The following is a 15,089-nucleotide window of genomic DNA, read 5'->3' as shown; positions in this document are numbered from 1 at the left end:
TTTACTTGGCTGCAGGGGGTGGGGGTGAAGGTCAATGGGGATTTGGACCCCACTGAATTGACCAAGCTCCAGCTATGGGAGGAGGCTTATGGGAGGGGGCAGGGATGGGAGGGCTCTGTCTGGCCCAGCCCCTCCTCCCCTTTGCAGCCCGCCCACTAGTCTGAGCGGCTGCTGCTGAGGCTGGTTGGCCTGAAGTCTCCCGGAGAAAGGCAAAGACAGGTGGGGAGAGAATGTCAATGGGGAAAGAGTGGGGGTCACTAAGAGTCTTAGAGTGAGTGTGAGTTGGAGGTGTTGTTTGAGTAAGGAGAGTGGGTCCAGGGTGTCTGTGGTGGTGGGGGGGTGTGAGGGTAGTAGGAGTGTGTTTAAGGTGGGGTCTCCAGGTGCGTGGGTTGTGTACAAGGTGTAAAGGGGTGTAATGGTGAATATCTGAGATTTTGAAAGAAGATTAGGATGGAAGAGGGCACATCAGAGACAGGAGGGGCCTGAGGGGAGATGGAGGGAGTGTGTCAGGCTGTGAGCGTGTATGGTGCTGCATGGACCATGATGTGCTAAAAGATGGTGGGTGTTAAATATATGTGCAGGTGCGACAATCCTGGTGGCTAGTGCAAGTGTGCAAATGAATGTCCTGCCTGGCTTACAGGGTACCAGCAGACTGTTCTTGTGAGCGCTGGAGCTGGAGAAGTTACTAGGAGAGGGGAAGGGCCTCTATTAACCTCTTCTTGCCTGCAGCTGGCAGTCTGAAGTCAAGGAGAATCATGGGGTCCAGGGCTGAGCAGTACACTGTCTTAGGCGGACTCTGGTTCCTCCTGCTACTGATGACAGGCGAGGGGGCCAAGGGTGGAGCCCTCAAAGAGAGGTGACAACAGAAGGGGCAGGGCCAGGGGTGGGGCTTCACAGGGGGCAAAACCAAGTTGAGGAGGGGGATGAGGCTGTCATGTTTAGGGAGGGTGGGGCCTCAGTGGAGCCTGAAGGGAAGTGGGGCTCTGGCTCCCCAGGGCCTGGCCCACTCAGTGTCTCACTTTCTCCCACATGGGTGCAGTCAGGGGGTCTGCTCCAAGCAGACCCTGGTGGTCCCACTCCGTTACAATGAGTCCTACAGCCAACCTGTATATAAGCCCTATCTGACCCTGTGCTCTGGAAGGCGTGTCTGCAGCACCTACAGGTGAGGATGGGTCCCCCGCTGGGACCCCGGGGTCTCTCAAGAGGAAACCCCCAAAGCTAGGACCAGGACCCATACATAGGCCAATGCCCAGAGCCCGGCGATGTGTTCCAGGACCACGTACCGCGTGGCCTGGAGGGAGGTGCAGAGGGAGGTGCGGCAGACCCACGCCGTGTGCTGCCAGGGCTGGAAGAAGCGGCATCCCGGGGCACTCACCTGTGATGAAGGTGAGGCTAGGGCTTCCCGGGCCTTGGGGGGAGGTGCGCCCCGCTGGGCGGAGAGCCAGGCCTTCTGCTGGGTTCTGAACCCCACTTCCTGCACCTTCAGCCATCTGCGCCAAGCCCTGCCAGAACGGAGGCGTCTGCGTTCGGCCAGACCAGTGCGAGTGCGCCCCGGGCTGGGGTGGGAAGCACTGTCACGTGGGTGAGTCGGCTCGCCCTCCCTCGGGGGTGGCGCCCATCCCCGCCCCGCCCCCGTCAGCCCCCTCCTCTTTCCGGTAATTAGACGTGGATGAATGCAGGACCGGCGTCACTCTCTGCTCGCATCGCTGCCTCAATACGGCGGGCAGTTTTACCTGTGGCTGCCCGCCCGGCCTGGCGCTGGGCCCCGATGGGCGCACTTGCGCGGAGGGGGCCCCAGAGCCCGCGACCAGTGCCAGCATCCTCAACGTGGCCGGTGAGTGGGTGGGAGCAGGGGCGAGTAGAGGCAGGGCCGGGGCAGCAGTGACTTGGGTCCCTCGCTCTCCTTGGTCCCAGTTCGTGAGGCTGGACCTGATGAGCGTGCCCTGAAGCGGGAGATTCGCGAGCTGCGAGGGCGCCTGGAGAGGCTGGAGCAGGTGAGTGGAGATGCCGGGAGGCCACACTTGCAGAGCTGACAGGCCCCCTCCCTGCCCCGCTGAGATATCTCTTCCTTTCTAGTGGGCCGGTCAGGCTGGGGCCTGGGTACGAGCAGTGCTGCCCGTGCCCCCGGAAGAGCTGCAGCCCGAACAGGTGGCGGAGCTGTGGGGCCGGGGCGATAGGATCGAGTCTCTCAGTGACCAGGTGCTGCTGCTGGAGGAGAGACTGGGCACCTGTGAGTCCCCATGGGCTTCTCGGTGGGGACCCCCATCTCCCCACAACTGCCCCCCAGCTCCTCAAGACACCTTTTCCCAACACAAGTTTTCTCTTATCCAAAATCCCTTCCTCTGCACCCACTCACTCCATACCTTCCCAGATTTCTGCACTTCACCACCCCCTCCTTCTGGTACCCTGTTCTCCAGCTCAGTGGTGGTTCCACTTATTGTTGAGAGAGGTTGTCAATCTGTTCAGCGTCCAGGGCCGGCTCTAGGCATCCCAGAGGTACACAGTCGATGTGTCTGCCTGTCTCCTTGTCATTAACCAGGCTCCTGTGAGGACAACAGCCTGGGCCCAGGCCTCAAAGGGCGAAGATAAGGAGCCTCTGCAGAGCCCCTGCCCTCTAATTTATACAGAAACTGGACTCACTAATCCTCTGGGATTGGCTGGCTAGGGAGCTGCAGATAAGGCTATTTGCCACTGAGGAACCATGGACAATGGAAACCGTGCGAAGCTAAAGAATGGAGGAAGGTGGTTGCCGCCCCTGAATCCCCCGGCTAGGGCCGATGCCTGGGTGAGAACTGCTTTCTTAACTCCTTAACAAAAACAGCCAGAACGTGCCCAGATCTCGCTCAATCTTTATTCTTGGTTTCTTGCTGTTATCCAGATAATTAATAAAAATCAACCACGCAAAACTGGGTCCCACCCTCTCCTTTTGCTCCCAGCCTACCTCCCCGGTTTTTGGGGCACAGGTCTGGGGTGGGAGGCAGGGAGTGGCTACTGCCATAGGGAGGAAATGAAAACTGGCTCAGAGAAGGGAAGCCTCAAAAGAAAAGAGAAATAAATTAAAAGCCCTCCCCATCCCCTCCAGCCAGGGTTCAGGTCCTTTCCCCAGCTCCCGGGGGGGAAGTGAGTGCAGCACCTGTTAGCTGCTGCTTCCCCTCGTGCCCGGCTAGGATGGCACAGGAGGGCTGCAGGGCGCTGGAGGGCCAGGACCACTGAACAACTGTACCCAGGGGATGGGTGGAAGTGGAAATGTGGCATCCAAGAGTGTGCTCAAGCCCGGGCACCTGGGCAAGGGCAGGGATGAGACCTCTGGGTGAGAACAGTCCAGCCTCCACTGACAGGAGGCTCCACGGAAAGAAGGGAGAAGGTGCTGAGGAATGTTCCCAGGGTGAGCCTGGGAGAAGTATTCCACGCATCAGCTTCCAGCCACAGCGTGAGGAATGTCCTCACCAACGGATGAGTCCACTGTGTCCGTGGACGTGGGAGTGAGGAATTGTTCCACAGAACGGATGAGTCCACTGGCCAACGTGAGGTGGAGTGGGAGAGAAGACCACAGAGGAAGAGGGTCCACTGGGGACAGAATGGAGTGTTCCTACCCTTGTGTAGGCTGAACCACTGAGGATGAGGGAGAGGCAACTGTCCCACAGACAAGATGGCACAGGAGGCAGGGGTCAGAGTGGAGACTGCACCGAGGCAATGGAGTCTGTGGGGAGGGGGGCTGGGACGGGGGCAGGGAGCGGTGCTGTGACCACATTCACTTCAGAAATTGAAGATTCCAAAGAGGAGAACAAGTGGGGAGAGGGGAAATGAGGAGCTTGGCCCGGCTTCAGGCTGGTGGGCTGGGAGGTGTGGAGAAGGTGGGGGTTGACAGGGGGGGTGGGGAGGGAAGATGGGAAGGGAGCTCAGAGCCGGGCCTCGCCCACCCCTCCGGGCTTCTTCAGATAGTCACCACCACCCCTGCCATCAGTGGAGATTTCCCGGAAAACAGTGAGCATGGAGTGCCGGACTCTGTCGGCCAGAGCTGGGACGTCATCTGGTGTCAGCCCTTCTGTGGGCACTGGGGGCAGCACCCGGACCTGACATCGCCCTGGGAGGGGGGTGAGCACCATCAGGGCCGTCTGCTGGGACTCTGCCCACCGCTGGAGCCTGCTTTCTGAGCTCTCCTGCTGCTTACTCCCGTCCTCCACCTTTCAGTTCCCTTCCCTCTGCCGTGGGCAACTGCCAGGTGCTCTCTGAGGCCTTCCCCCAACCCCAGTTCAGACACCTCAGTGCCCTTCCAGCCCTCACTGTCTACTGTTTACCGCCAGATGCTCTAACTTTGCACACACAGGCTTCCCTGCTAGTTAGTAATGGCCCTTACTGGACGGACGGAGTGTTACCACCTAGCAGGGCACAGTGCTGCTTCATAAATACGTATTGGCTGATGTGGGGTCACATTACATGATCGGGTGGACATCTCACCGTTCTGACACTGACTGAAGTTCCTGCCTCGTGGGGATGTCCCTCTAGCCTCTCTCATGGCCCTTCCTGTCACCCCCAACCCCAGATCTGCGCAGAGCCCTCACCCGAAGTGAAGCGACGCTCCTTCTTGCAGTAGAAGTCTTGGTAGGAGGACATGACGATGGGCACGATGGGAACCTGAAGGTGGGGGGTGGGGGAGAAGCGGTCAGCCCAGAGCTCCCTTCTGAGGCCCCCATGACGAGCCTCTGCCAGGACAGGAAGGGATGTGGGGGACTGCGGGTCCGGAGAAGGGGAAGTAGGAATCACCTGGGCCTGCACTGCGAGGTGGAAGGCGCCACGTTTGAAGGGCAGCATGGAGCCGTTGTGATTTCTTGTGCCCTCGGGAAAAACCCAGACCCGTACCTGGGGGAAAAATGGGGTCAAGGAAGACACACATGGAGAGGTCAGAAAATGATTATGATGCTGTCGTTGGATTTCTGAGGCCTGTGGACCTTGCACATCAGTTTACAACTGTTCTACCCTCTAAGCCCCATTTCCCCAGGGTGACTCACGTCCTGTGTAAGCAGGGTCTGGGCGACCTCAGACATGACACTGATGGCATCCCCAGTGCGCTTCCGGTCAATGAAGATGACTCCCGCCAGCCAGCAGGCCAGCCCAGCAGAGCCGGCCCACAGCAGCTCCCGCTTGGCAATGGGCACACAGCGGCCTGGCAGCACCTCCATCATCCCTGGGGCAGGGGTGGGGGCAGGGTGAGGATCAGCATCACAGGAAGTGGGCCTACCTCAGCCACACCACCAGGGACCAGAGATAAAGGAAGGGGTAGACGGGGGGACGGCAGGGGGAGCCCCAGAAAGAAAGGGTGACTGAAGGTGTATCACCCTGCTTCTGAGGGCAGCTCTAGCCCCGGGAATGAGCCCTGTGGAGGGAGCAAGGGGCCAATGTCCCAGAGGAGGGAGGGTGGAGGACCCCTGGGGAGGTGATCCCAGGGAAGGTTCCCAGTGTGGCTAGGAGAGGCTGCTCACCAAGCAGGTCGAGGGAGCTCTGGTGGTTGGAGACGACGACGTAGGGCTGTGAAGGAGGGAAGTGGTGGGCCCCTCGTACCTCCACTCGGATCCCGTACAGGTATTTGATGTGGAGTAGCATCAGGCGCAAGATCCTGCGGGGGTCCCATACGGCAAGGGGTTCCAGCGGGACCCGCTGACATACATCCACCAGCAGGGCTCAGCTCCCCGCTACCCTACCATCTTCCTGGGCACCTTGGCAGTCTTCTCCCCTTCCTCGTCCCTGGGCTGGCTCAGTGGCTCCGGCACACTCAATGCCCTCCCCACCCACTGCGCGCTTCTGACCCTGAGGTTCCCTCCATCACCCCAAGCCCCTGGGCCCTCACTTCATGTTCTCGACGTTGCGTCCTCGCACGGCACACACGGGGATGGCGAGCACAGCCAGGAAGAGGATCCAGCCGTTGTAGAAGGCCATCTTGAAGAAGTACTTGGCACTGGGGCTGCAGAACCACAGAGTGGGCAGCAGGAGGAGCAGCAGCAGGAAAAGCAGCAGCAGCAGAGTCCCCGCCCCTGGCCACAGCTCCATTCTGGTCACCTGCAGGGGGCGGGGCGAAGGGCAGTGGGCCTGGTTCCTGGAGCTGGGGGACGGGGCGGCGGCAAGGTGCGCCGGGGGAGGGCTCGGGGGGCTGTGGGGATGGGAGCTCAGGGCCACTCTCCCACCTGTCCCTGAAGGCGCCAGATATATTCACACAAGAGACACATGACATGGACATCCACAGCTCACAGACACACGACAATACAGGGACATTAATAATAGCTAACGCTTGCAGCTGGTAAGACTCTTATAATGGTCTATCTCTCTGCTGTTCAATATAGTAGCCACCAGCCACATATGGCTACTTAGCACTTGAAATGTGCCCTGTTACACTGAGAGGTGCTGAGAGGTATCAAATACATGTTAGATTTTAAAGATGTTGAATAAAAACACAATGCGAAATATCCCATTAGTAACCTTTTATATTGATTACATTCTGAAATTATAACCTTTTGGACATACTGGGTTCAGTATACTAATTTCATCCTGCTTTTACCTTTTTTATGTAGCTAAGAGAGAATTAAAAATTACACACGTGGCTTACATTATAGTTCTGTTGGACAGGGCTGGTCTACATACTACATTGCCATTGCTGCTAAGCTACTTCAGTTGTTTCCGACTCTTTGTGACCCTATGGACTACGGCCTGCCAGGCTCCTCTGTCCATGGGATTCTCCAAGCAAGAATACTGGAGTGGGTTGCCATGCCCTCTCCTCCAGGGGATCTTCCCAACACAAGAATCAAATCTAAGTCTCTTATGTCTCCTGAACTGGCAGGTGGGTTCAAGCCCATATACTCTGTTAAGTCCTTAAATATGAAAACACACAATTTACATTTGAAAGGAAATAGACCCAGAGAGGTTAAAAAACTTACTTGAGGTGATAGGACCCCAACCGGTACTTCCTAGCTTAAACCTAAGCAGCTTGTGCTCCTAGCCACTTGGTTATGCTGTTGTCTGTATAAATATCTGTACACAAGTGTACACATAGCACACAGTAGATACCATGAAGGTGACAAAACGCAGACATTCTCAAGGGCTGACTGGCAAGAATAAAGGCTGTCACTAATGCAAACCCAGACACACACAGTCATACAAAGACCGACCTGTTCATGCACACATGCAAATTTATAATCATGACAGATAAAAGCATGGCAAAATGCATACCCAGTAAAACCCCTCTCCACCCAGGCAGGCTCCCCGTTCCCAGATCAACCCATGGACATACCTATGTCCATTAACCCTGCCTCTACAGACAGGCAAACAAATCGCCTCCCCCCCCACCTTCCAGCAACACTAGAGGCACAGTGGTCTGGCAGGCAGTGTGCGAGGCCTCACCAAGTGAGAGGAGGAGAGCGAAAGAGTAAAAGGGTCATCATACCACCTGCCTGAGAGAGGAAGGAGCTCAGGAGGAAGAAGCGCAAGCATGCAGAATCTGTTCTCTAGGCTCTTCCTCCTTCCTCCACCCTGACCCACTGTTGGGGGCAGGGTCACAATTCACAAAAACGGTGTTCAGGTAAATATCTATCACTCATATCAAGGCCAGAGGCACTCCCTTCCACGACAGAAGGACTGTGCTCCAAGGTAAGTCCACTGCCAAGGGTGAAGGTAACAGGTGATAGGGGAAGCAGGACTGTGCCAGCTCTAGGACAGCAGGCTCTCAGTGTGGCTTCATCCTACTTTCCCCACAAGCTGGAACCAGCGTTTCTCCCCTGGACTATGTGCCACAGGCTCCCAACTCATCCCCTTCGATCCATCTTCCACACAGCAACCAGAGGATGTTTCCACGACACCAATCTGAGCATATCTCTTGCCCAAAGGCCCTTCTGGACAGCCTGACTTCTGCTTACATCCTTGGCCACATCCCTACAAGAGTCTTTTTCGCTCCAGCACACCGATTAACTGCAGTTCCTCAGACACACCATGATCTTTCATGCTTCTAGATCATGACAGGCTGTTCCCTTTGGCAGGGATGCTCCTCCACCTCTTCACTTGCCTCATCCAGTTTGGTGTTACTTTTTGGAGTTCTTCCTGAACTCCTCCAGGTTCGTGTTTTCATTATACTTTATCTTGATCACTGGTCCTCAAAGTGTAGAAATACAAATCCTTGGCCCTCACCCCAGATCTTCTGAAACAGGACTTTTGGGCATTGGGCCCATCAACCAGTGTTTTAACAAGCCATCTAGGTGAATCCGATGTGCATGGAAGTCTGAGAACCATTAACCTCAACACTAAACAGCATGTAGCTGATTGAGGTCAACTGTGTTTCCCTCCCTAGCCTGCAGGCAGCCTGATGGAAGGAACTGTCTTATTCCCAACGCCCAGGACAGAATGAAGCAGAGAAGATGCTCAATAAACATTTGCTGGACAGATTATAAGGATGTGTACATACCCACCTAGCTGTAATTAACGGGACAACACTTCTGAACATGAATCAGATAGCTACCCTCTTGAGGACTATTAACTAGGAAAATAAAAGGCACCAAGAAGGCAATGAACACACAGGCCTAACAGTAACCTACTCTGGATGCACACACACAAGACAGGGTCACAGTGACGGCAGAACAACAATCGCGACAAGATGGAACACACCGTCTCGCACAAGAGAAACATACAGAATGGGGATTAACACGCCACAGGGGAAACATGCCGGTGTCATCAAATGAGTGCCAACAGTGCAAAGAGCAGGGAACAGCTAATGTGCTTGGCAGGGCTAACCCTGTGCTATGCACTGAGCTTCATGGACAGACTGTGCATAGGCACCAGAGATAACGTGTATGAAGAGACACAGGCCAGGGGGGTCAGCAAGGGAAGGTATATGCGGGTGGCTCTTCAGCAGCATGGAGGCCCAGTTATCTTCTTCTCTAACATGTGATGTTCCTTTCCTCTGCAGAACAGGAAATGTCCGAGGATTCATAAGCACAATGGAGTGCCAAGGGAGTTAATGAGCATATGGCTCACAAACTATACTAGCCCCCAAATTATGAAATACATGTCTAACCAGGAGCACATGAGTTGTGGACACGTCACATCAGCACATCACGCGAAGGGGCATGCGTGTGGGTGGTGTGAACCCGGACTAAGAAAACACAGGCAGTCAACAGGCCAATCTGATCACAACCGAGTGTGCGCTAGTCAGTTAAGCCATGAGATCCCACACACGAAGACACCTGCATATAGTGGGACTAAACACAGCACCTGTGGGCCTGAACAAAGTAAGGTATGATTTCTACATGCGAAAGTAAACGTGCAAATACATAACATGGGCAAGAAACATGAAACCAGACAATACAGGCAACAGATGAGAACACGCAGATGTGAACATGTCAAGACTGCCTATGAGACATGGACATAAGATACGAGAACAGGCAATTCTGATGGAAAATAACACATCGTTTTCCACAGCCTGTGGACAGCACTGGGCACACTACCGGCACAGAAGCCATTAAACATGTCAAAGGCACACCCACTCAGTGTAGAAAACATGGCCCCCTACGGTGCATCTGTATGTCAGTAAGGGTCGAACACAGTACCGAAGGCCACTGAGAAACAAGAGGTCCTGTGCCTACACAGAAACAGAGGTGTCTGAGGGCATTCCTAGGAAGCCAATTCTGCTGGGGAAAGGAGGACAGTAAACTGCCTTCTGACTGCCACAACCCCCTAAGAGTTATGTGGGGCCAAAGGGCACAAAAAGGAACTGGGAAGGTGATGGGAATTTCCTCTCCAAGATTCCCTGTCCACACCCCCATCTCAAATTCACAGGGTGTCCCTCTCTCCTCCCTCTTGTGTCTCTTCCATCCTTCCTCCCTCTCAGGCCCCCTCTCCTTTCCCCAGCAACCCTCTCCCCATCGGCCCTTATCCTTTTCCCATCAACCCTCTCCCCAAGCCCGCCCTCCCAGACCCAATCTCTCCCCCATCCCCTCCTCCACGTCCCTTTTAGCACCCTCCTCCCTCCTCCTCCCATCCCTTTCCTGCCCCCACCTCAGTGGGGTGGGGGGCCTGGGGGGCTGGCCCCCTCCCCAGCCAGGCTGCCGCAGCGGTGGTGGCGGGTGGCTGTGTCTCTGCCTCAGTCGGGGTGTCGGCGCCAAGAGGGCGACAGGATTTGGGGGTGTCCTAGCCCCGGCCGAAGGAGGGGAGGTGAGAGTGGGAGGCTGGGCCCATAGCGGTAGGAATGGTGGGGGGTTGTCCCCTTAGCTCCCTCCCTCCCTCCCTTCCTGCTGTCTCTCTGAGGGCTGGGGCTGCTGCTGCTGCCGCTATCCCCCGCCACCCCTCCCCACGCCCGCTGATTTCCGGGGCTGGCCAGGAAGTAGGGGGCGGTGATGGGCGCCCAGTTTTGCCAATCGCCTCCCGGGGACCCTGTTATCTCCTCCCCACATCTTTCAGTTTCTGGCTAGCTCCGCCCCACGAGGGCTCAGCGGGGCTCTGCTTAAGTCTCTCTGGCCTTCTCTGGCACCAGCTGCATGTTTTTTCTTCCAACTTCCTTTCGGCACACATGGGTTGTGTGTCCCTTGCTGCTGTATTCCTTCTCATTCTCCATCAGTTCTCCTCATATTGTCAATTGGCTTCTTTTTTTTCTCCTCAACTCCCACACCTGCTGCTTATTGCCTCCAACTCCAACCCTTCTCCAGCTCCCCACTCCTGTTCCCTATTCAAGTTCAAGTATTTATCAAGCACCTACTATATGCCAAGCCCTGGATTCTTCACCTCTCTTCTTTTTCTCTCCAGGGCTCGATGGAGACGAGATGGCACCCCACCTCACCTTCCAACCCTCATCTGATCTCTGCCCTTTGTCCCTGCCACTATCTCCTAGCAGTCCAGCTCCCTCCTCCACTGCCCGCCCCCCATCCTGGTCTTTGGGGAGAAGGAACACTCTCAGGCCCTTGTCCTTCTAGGCTGTACCTTAACCTCAGTACTTTTTCTACTTTCTTCCTTCGTATCAGTCTCCTTACTCACCCACGCTGAGACTACCCATCTCTGCAACATAGAAAAGATGTATGCTTTTCTTCCAATGGAAATTAGGCTTAATTTTTTGAAACAGTGAGGAAGAATGCTGATTCCTCTGGGATGAGCATGCCTCCTTAATTTTGTAGTCATGTACCTAGCTCTCTCTCCACCATACTCCCATCATCCCCTTGTCAGAATCATCCCATCACTCTCCACTCCTATTGGTCTCCTCTTCTCCCTCTCAATGACCTTTTCCCTAAACCTCTACACGTCGCCTGAACCTTAACCTCCTCTGCCATAGGCGACTCCTAATTTCTCATCTTTCCTCACTTGAGTCACGTGGGGCCTTTTATCAGGATGTTGTCGAAGAATCCTCAACTTGTGTCTGGTCTCCGGCCCCAAGTTACCTTTGCCCTGAAAGTTTCCATGCCCCTGAACAGGATGTAAAGAACACTGGTAATGGCAGGACTGTTACCTAGTTCTGCTCCTTGGGCTACAGTGAGGGCCACTGACTGTAGAAGAGGCCCAAACTTGTGCGAAAGGCCCAAGCTCTGAAGCAGCCTGCCTAAGTCCCAAGGGTCCAGCCCAGGAGGAAGACCCCAGTTCTGCTGGGCACAGGAGAAAAGGGGCGGGCCGCCTAAAAGGGGGCGGGCCTTGCCTCTTTTGCACCCACCCACAAAGGGAGGGGGCTAGGCCTTTTCTGCTTTTAAGATGTAAAACGGAGTCGAGGTCAACTCGTTCTACTATGTGCCACGTTAAAAAGGGGATGGGCCTTAGTTCAGTTCTGCTCTGTAAATCACCTAAAGAGGGGCGGGCTGAGTCGTCCAGCCGAGGGAGATGGGTTAACACCAGCGCTGCAGATCGATGTTCGCACCATCCAAACGTCGGGCTAATCCTAGTCCTGCTCCCTTCTTCACTAAGAGGGAGGGGCGGACCCAAGTTCTGCTCTCTACGTCACCGAAGGAGGCCGGAGCCATTTTGAACCCTGCGACCCTAGTATTTGTCCTCTCTTGCGAGCTCTTCGCCGTCTTTCCCGACCTCGGCCAATCAGGGGCGAAAAAAGAGGTCCAATCAGTCGAGAGAGACCGCAGTCGGAGGACCCGGATGAGGCCGAGCCGAGGCCTTTGAACCCCAAACTCCGCCAATTGTAGAGCAGTCACCATGGCGACAGTATAGAGGTGAAGGGGTGGGACCAGAGAAGGCTCAATCCTCATAGGGTTGGCCCACCTCGTCCCTCCGCCTGATGCGCACGCGCAGTTTACCTAGCTACCATTTTCCGTCGAGTTCTAGCCAATCAGTTGCTTCGGAGCCAAACGCTCCAAAGTCCAATAGGAATCCGGACGTTCTCTGAAAGAGGAAGTAAAAGAAAGACTGGGGCTTGTAGTGGGAGAGGTCTAAGCAGTCTTGAGCCAATTGCTTCTGGCCTTTGGTTATGACTGGCAGTTACTCAGACGAATAAAGCCCGCCCAGGCTGCTCGACAGGACGTATGGAGTTGTTACCAATCCCGTGGCATTGCAGACTAACTGTGACTGTGTCGGCCAATAGTCATTGTGCAAGGGCGGAGCCGCGTAATCCTCTTTCCGCCCCCGCCTTTTGGACCAATCATTCCTTCCGATTCTGTATGATTGGCAGGCATTCAGGCCAATAGTGATTAGAAAACCTTGAAGCCTGCCCAAAGACCGTGGGCCGGAGGAGGTTTCTCGTTTCACTGGGCGTTTGTATGTGTGTTTCAGGGGACTAAGGGGTACGCGGGGGGCGAAAGAGTACCGGCCATGGCAGCAGCGGAGGAGGAGGACGGGGGCCCCGAAGGGCCAAACCGCGAGCGGGGCGGGGCGGGCGCGACCTTCGAATGTAATATATGTTTGGAGACTGCTCGGGAAGCTGTGGTCAGTGTGTGTGGCCACCTGTACTGGTGAGAATCTGAGGGGCGAAAAGAAGTGGGGCTCACATCTATACTGGGGAGGTTGGGGTGGGGGTGCCACAGTCATACGGGTAGTCGGAGGGCACATTTTCGTAGGTGAGGCCTGAGGGGGCTTCTTGCGTCTTTTTGGGTATGTGTGGGTTAGAGGGTCACGTCTGTATAGAGGAGACCCGTGGAAAGTCATAGGAACTAGGCGCCAACTAGTGTGTTAAGAAGAATTGGGGCGCAGGAGGTGGGCACCGCACATGCGTGCAGGTGAGACCCGAGCCACCTTACCTCTGGAAATTGAGGGGTCTTCGCTGTACAGTTGGGAACTGATTAGACTGCAAGGTTAGGAGAGATCTAGAGAACGTGGGATCACATTGAGATGAGCTGTATCAAGGGGTGGTATGAGAAACCTGGGGACAAGACCACTGTGGAGGAGCAGCCTCCAAAGATTAAGGAATTGTGGAAGTAAGGTCTTTATTGAGCATAGGAGATAGGAAAAGGAGTAGTGGGAGAAGGTGCTGGTAAAGGGGGTTTGGTTGGGGAGTGATGGGGGCAAGGATGAGACAGGGGCTGAAAGGAGCCTGGAAAGGGGTGGTTGAAGAAAACTGGAAATTAAATTGAAAAGCAGAGAAGAGAGGGGTGAGGATTTGTATATGTATGGGGTGGGGGGGGTGGCGGTGGGGGGAGAGGAGAGAGGTGAGGGTTGAGCCTGATGAGAATGGATGTAGCTTTGGAAGGTTAGAGAAGCAGGATGGCCAGATTGGCTGGCATGGTAGGAGTTGTGGAAAATATGAAAAGAAACAGCAGGTAATACCTGGTAACAGCAAGGTGGGACTCTTGAGGTTGGGTAGGTATCGCTTTTGTGTTTGGTTTCAACTGGTTTGACCTTTCTTTTCCCCCTTGCAGTTGGCCCTGTCTTCATCAGGTGCGTACTCAGAGGAGATGAAGAGGGAGATGGGGAGGTCTGAGGAGCTGGAAGAACCCTTCTGTGTACTGGAAACCACATTTTTTTCCCCCAGTGGCTGGAGACACGGCCAGAGAGGCAAGAGTGCCCAGTGTGCAAAGCTGGGATCAGCAGAGAAAATGTTGTCCCCCTCTATGGGCGAGGGAGCCAGAAGCCCCAGGATCCCAGGTAAGAGAGGGGAGGTGGTACTGAAGGAAAGTGGAAACTTCTTTCCAGGGAGTGGGATGTAGAAGAGGAGGGAATATTGACAGTCCCTCTCCTCTTCCTCAGATTGAAAACCCCACCCCGCCCCCAGGGCCAGCGACCCGCTCCAGAGAGCAGAGGGGTGAGTCTTGTCTGATTTGTGTTCCTTCCTTGCCAAAGACTTGCCCAGTTCCCCACTGACCTTCTCCGCCTCCCTAGGGATTCCAGCCATTTGGCGATACTGGGGGCTTTCACTTCTCATTTGGTGTCGGTGCTTTTCCCTTTGGCTTTTTCACCACGGTCTTCAATACCCATGAACCGTTCCGTCGGGGTACAGGTAAGAGTCTGCCCTCAACTGCTACCAGCAAGTCCTCTGAATCCCCTGGCCTATGAATGGATGCTTCTTTCACAGCTCTCTTCTCTCCCACAGGTGTGGATCTGGGACAGGGTCACCCGGCCTCCAGCTGGCAGGACTCCCTCTTCCTGTTTCTCGCCATCTTCTTCTTTTTCTGGCTGCTCAGTATTTGAGCCGTGTCTCCTTCCTGCCTACCACCAGCCAGAGGAGAATCAGTATTGGGGGTCCCTCCTGACCCTTCCTTACTCCTGGACACCCCCCCCCCCAAGCCCTTCATTTCTGTTGGCTAAGGCCAACCCTGGCCACTTTCCACGAGGATGTGTGGAGGAGTAACATCTTTGCATAGGATGGGAGAACCTGTGCTCTGAACTGCTCCCTCAGTAGCATCCTAACTCCCAGCTCTGGGAGAGGAGGATGGACTAAAGACAGTGTCTGTCTCTCCTCTCTCCCGATCCTTTGCTTTCCCCCATATTTCTTGATTTGATGTTGAAAGGTGGGCAAGGCTCCCTCTGACTCTTCCCCCATGTTCCCCTTGATTTAATTTAATTTTTCTCTCCCCAGTGTCTAATGTGGGTCCTGACTCTCAAGTGCTTCCCTCCCCTCACTACCTCCTTTATGATAAATTCAGTAAACATGGTGAGATGTATTCGCTCTGCCTACCTGTGTCCGTCCCTCCTTCCTT

At 55.1% G+C, this 15,089-nt stretch overlaps 3 protein-coding genes across 5 annotated transcripts; 2 read left to right on the top strand and 1 right to left on the bottom strand.

The window, feature by feature from the left end:
* Positions 1-90: 90 nt before the first annotated feature.
* On the top strand, positions 91-2,906 carry EGFL8 (EGF like domain multiple 8). Of its 2 annotated transcripts, none has more exons than XM_043907780.1 (9): positions 91-219; positions 730-856; positions 1,040-1,162; positions 1,274-1,386; positions 1,487-1,582; positions 1,664-1,834; positions 1,915-1,994; positions 2,077-2,230; positions 2,540-2,906. In XM_043907780.1, exons 2-9 carry the CDS (start codon positions 756-758, stop codon positions 2,587-2,589), a joined length of 888 nt encoding a protein of 295 aa, XP_043763715.1. In that variant the 5' UTR covers positions 91-219; positions 730-755; the 3' UTR covers positions 2,590-2,906. The 2 variants fall into 2 exon arrangements, with proteins under 2 accessions (XP_043763715.1, XP_043763716.1); XM_043907781.1 differs by having other exon boundaries at positions 161-219; positions 641-856.
* Positions 2,838-12,054, bottom strand: AGPAT1 (1-acylglycerol-3-phosphate O-acyltransferase 1). 2 transcript variants are annotated; one of them, XM_043907783.1, is made up of 7 exons: positions 11,796-12,054; positions 5,846-6,054; positions 5,481-5,614; positions 5,010-5,185; positions 4,765-4,860; positions 4,563-4,635; positions 2,838-4,084 (listed from the first exon to the last, which is right to left on the bottom strand). In XM_043907783.1, exons 2-7 carry the CDS (start codon positions 6,043-6,045, stop codon positions 3,900-3,902), a joined length of 864 nt encoding a protein of 287 aa, XP_043763718.1. In that variant the 5' UTR covers positions 6,046-6,054; positions 11,796-12,054; the 3' UTR covers positions 2,838-3,899. The 2 variants fall into 2 exon arrangements, with proteins under 2 accessions (XP_043763718.1, XP_043763717.1); XM_043907782.1 differs by lacking the exon at positions 11,796-12,054 and adding an exon at positions 10,033-10,326.
* A 600-nt stretch (positions 12,055-12,654) lies between these two features.
* Positions 12,655-15,053, top strand: RNF5 (ring finger protein 5). The gene is made up of 6 exons (XM_043907784.1): positions 12,655-12,908; positions 13,812-13,830; positions 13,925-14,037; positions 14,140-14,194; positions 14,272-14,389; positions 14,483-15,053. Exons 1-6 carry the CDS (start codon positions 12,769-12,771, stop codon positions 14,578-14,580), a joined length of 543 nt encoding a protein of 180 aa, XP_043763719.1. The 5' UTR covers positions 12,655-12,768; the 3' UTR covers positions 14,581-15,053.
* Positions 15,054-15,089: the final 36 nt, after the last annotated feature.

The sequence above is a fragment of the Cervus elaphus genome, chromosome 7, assembly GCF_910594005.1.
Source record: "Cervus elaphus chromosome 7, mCerEla1.1, whole genome shotgun sequence".
In the NCBI taxonomy this organism is placed as follows: domain Eukaryota; kingdom Metazoa; phylum Chordata; class Mammalia; order Artiodactyla; family Cervidae; genus Cervus; species Cervus elaphus.
Note: the sequence above shows the minus strand (reverse complement) of the source record. Positions and strands in the feature narration are given on the sequence as shown.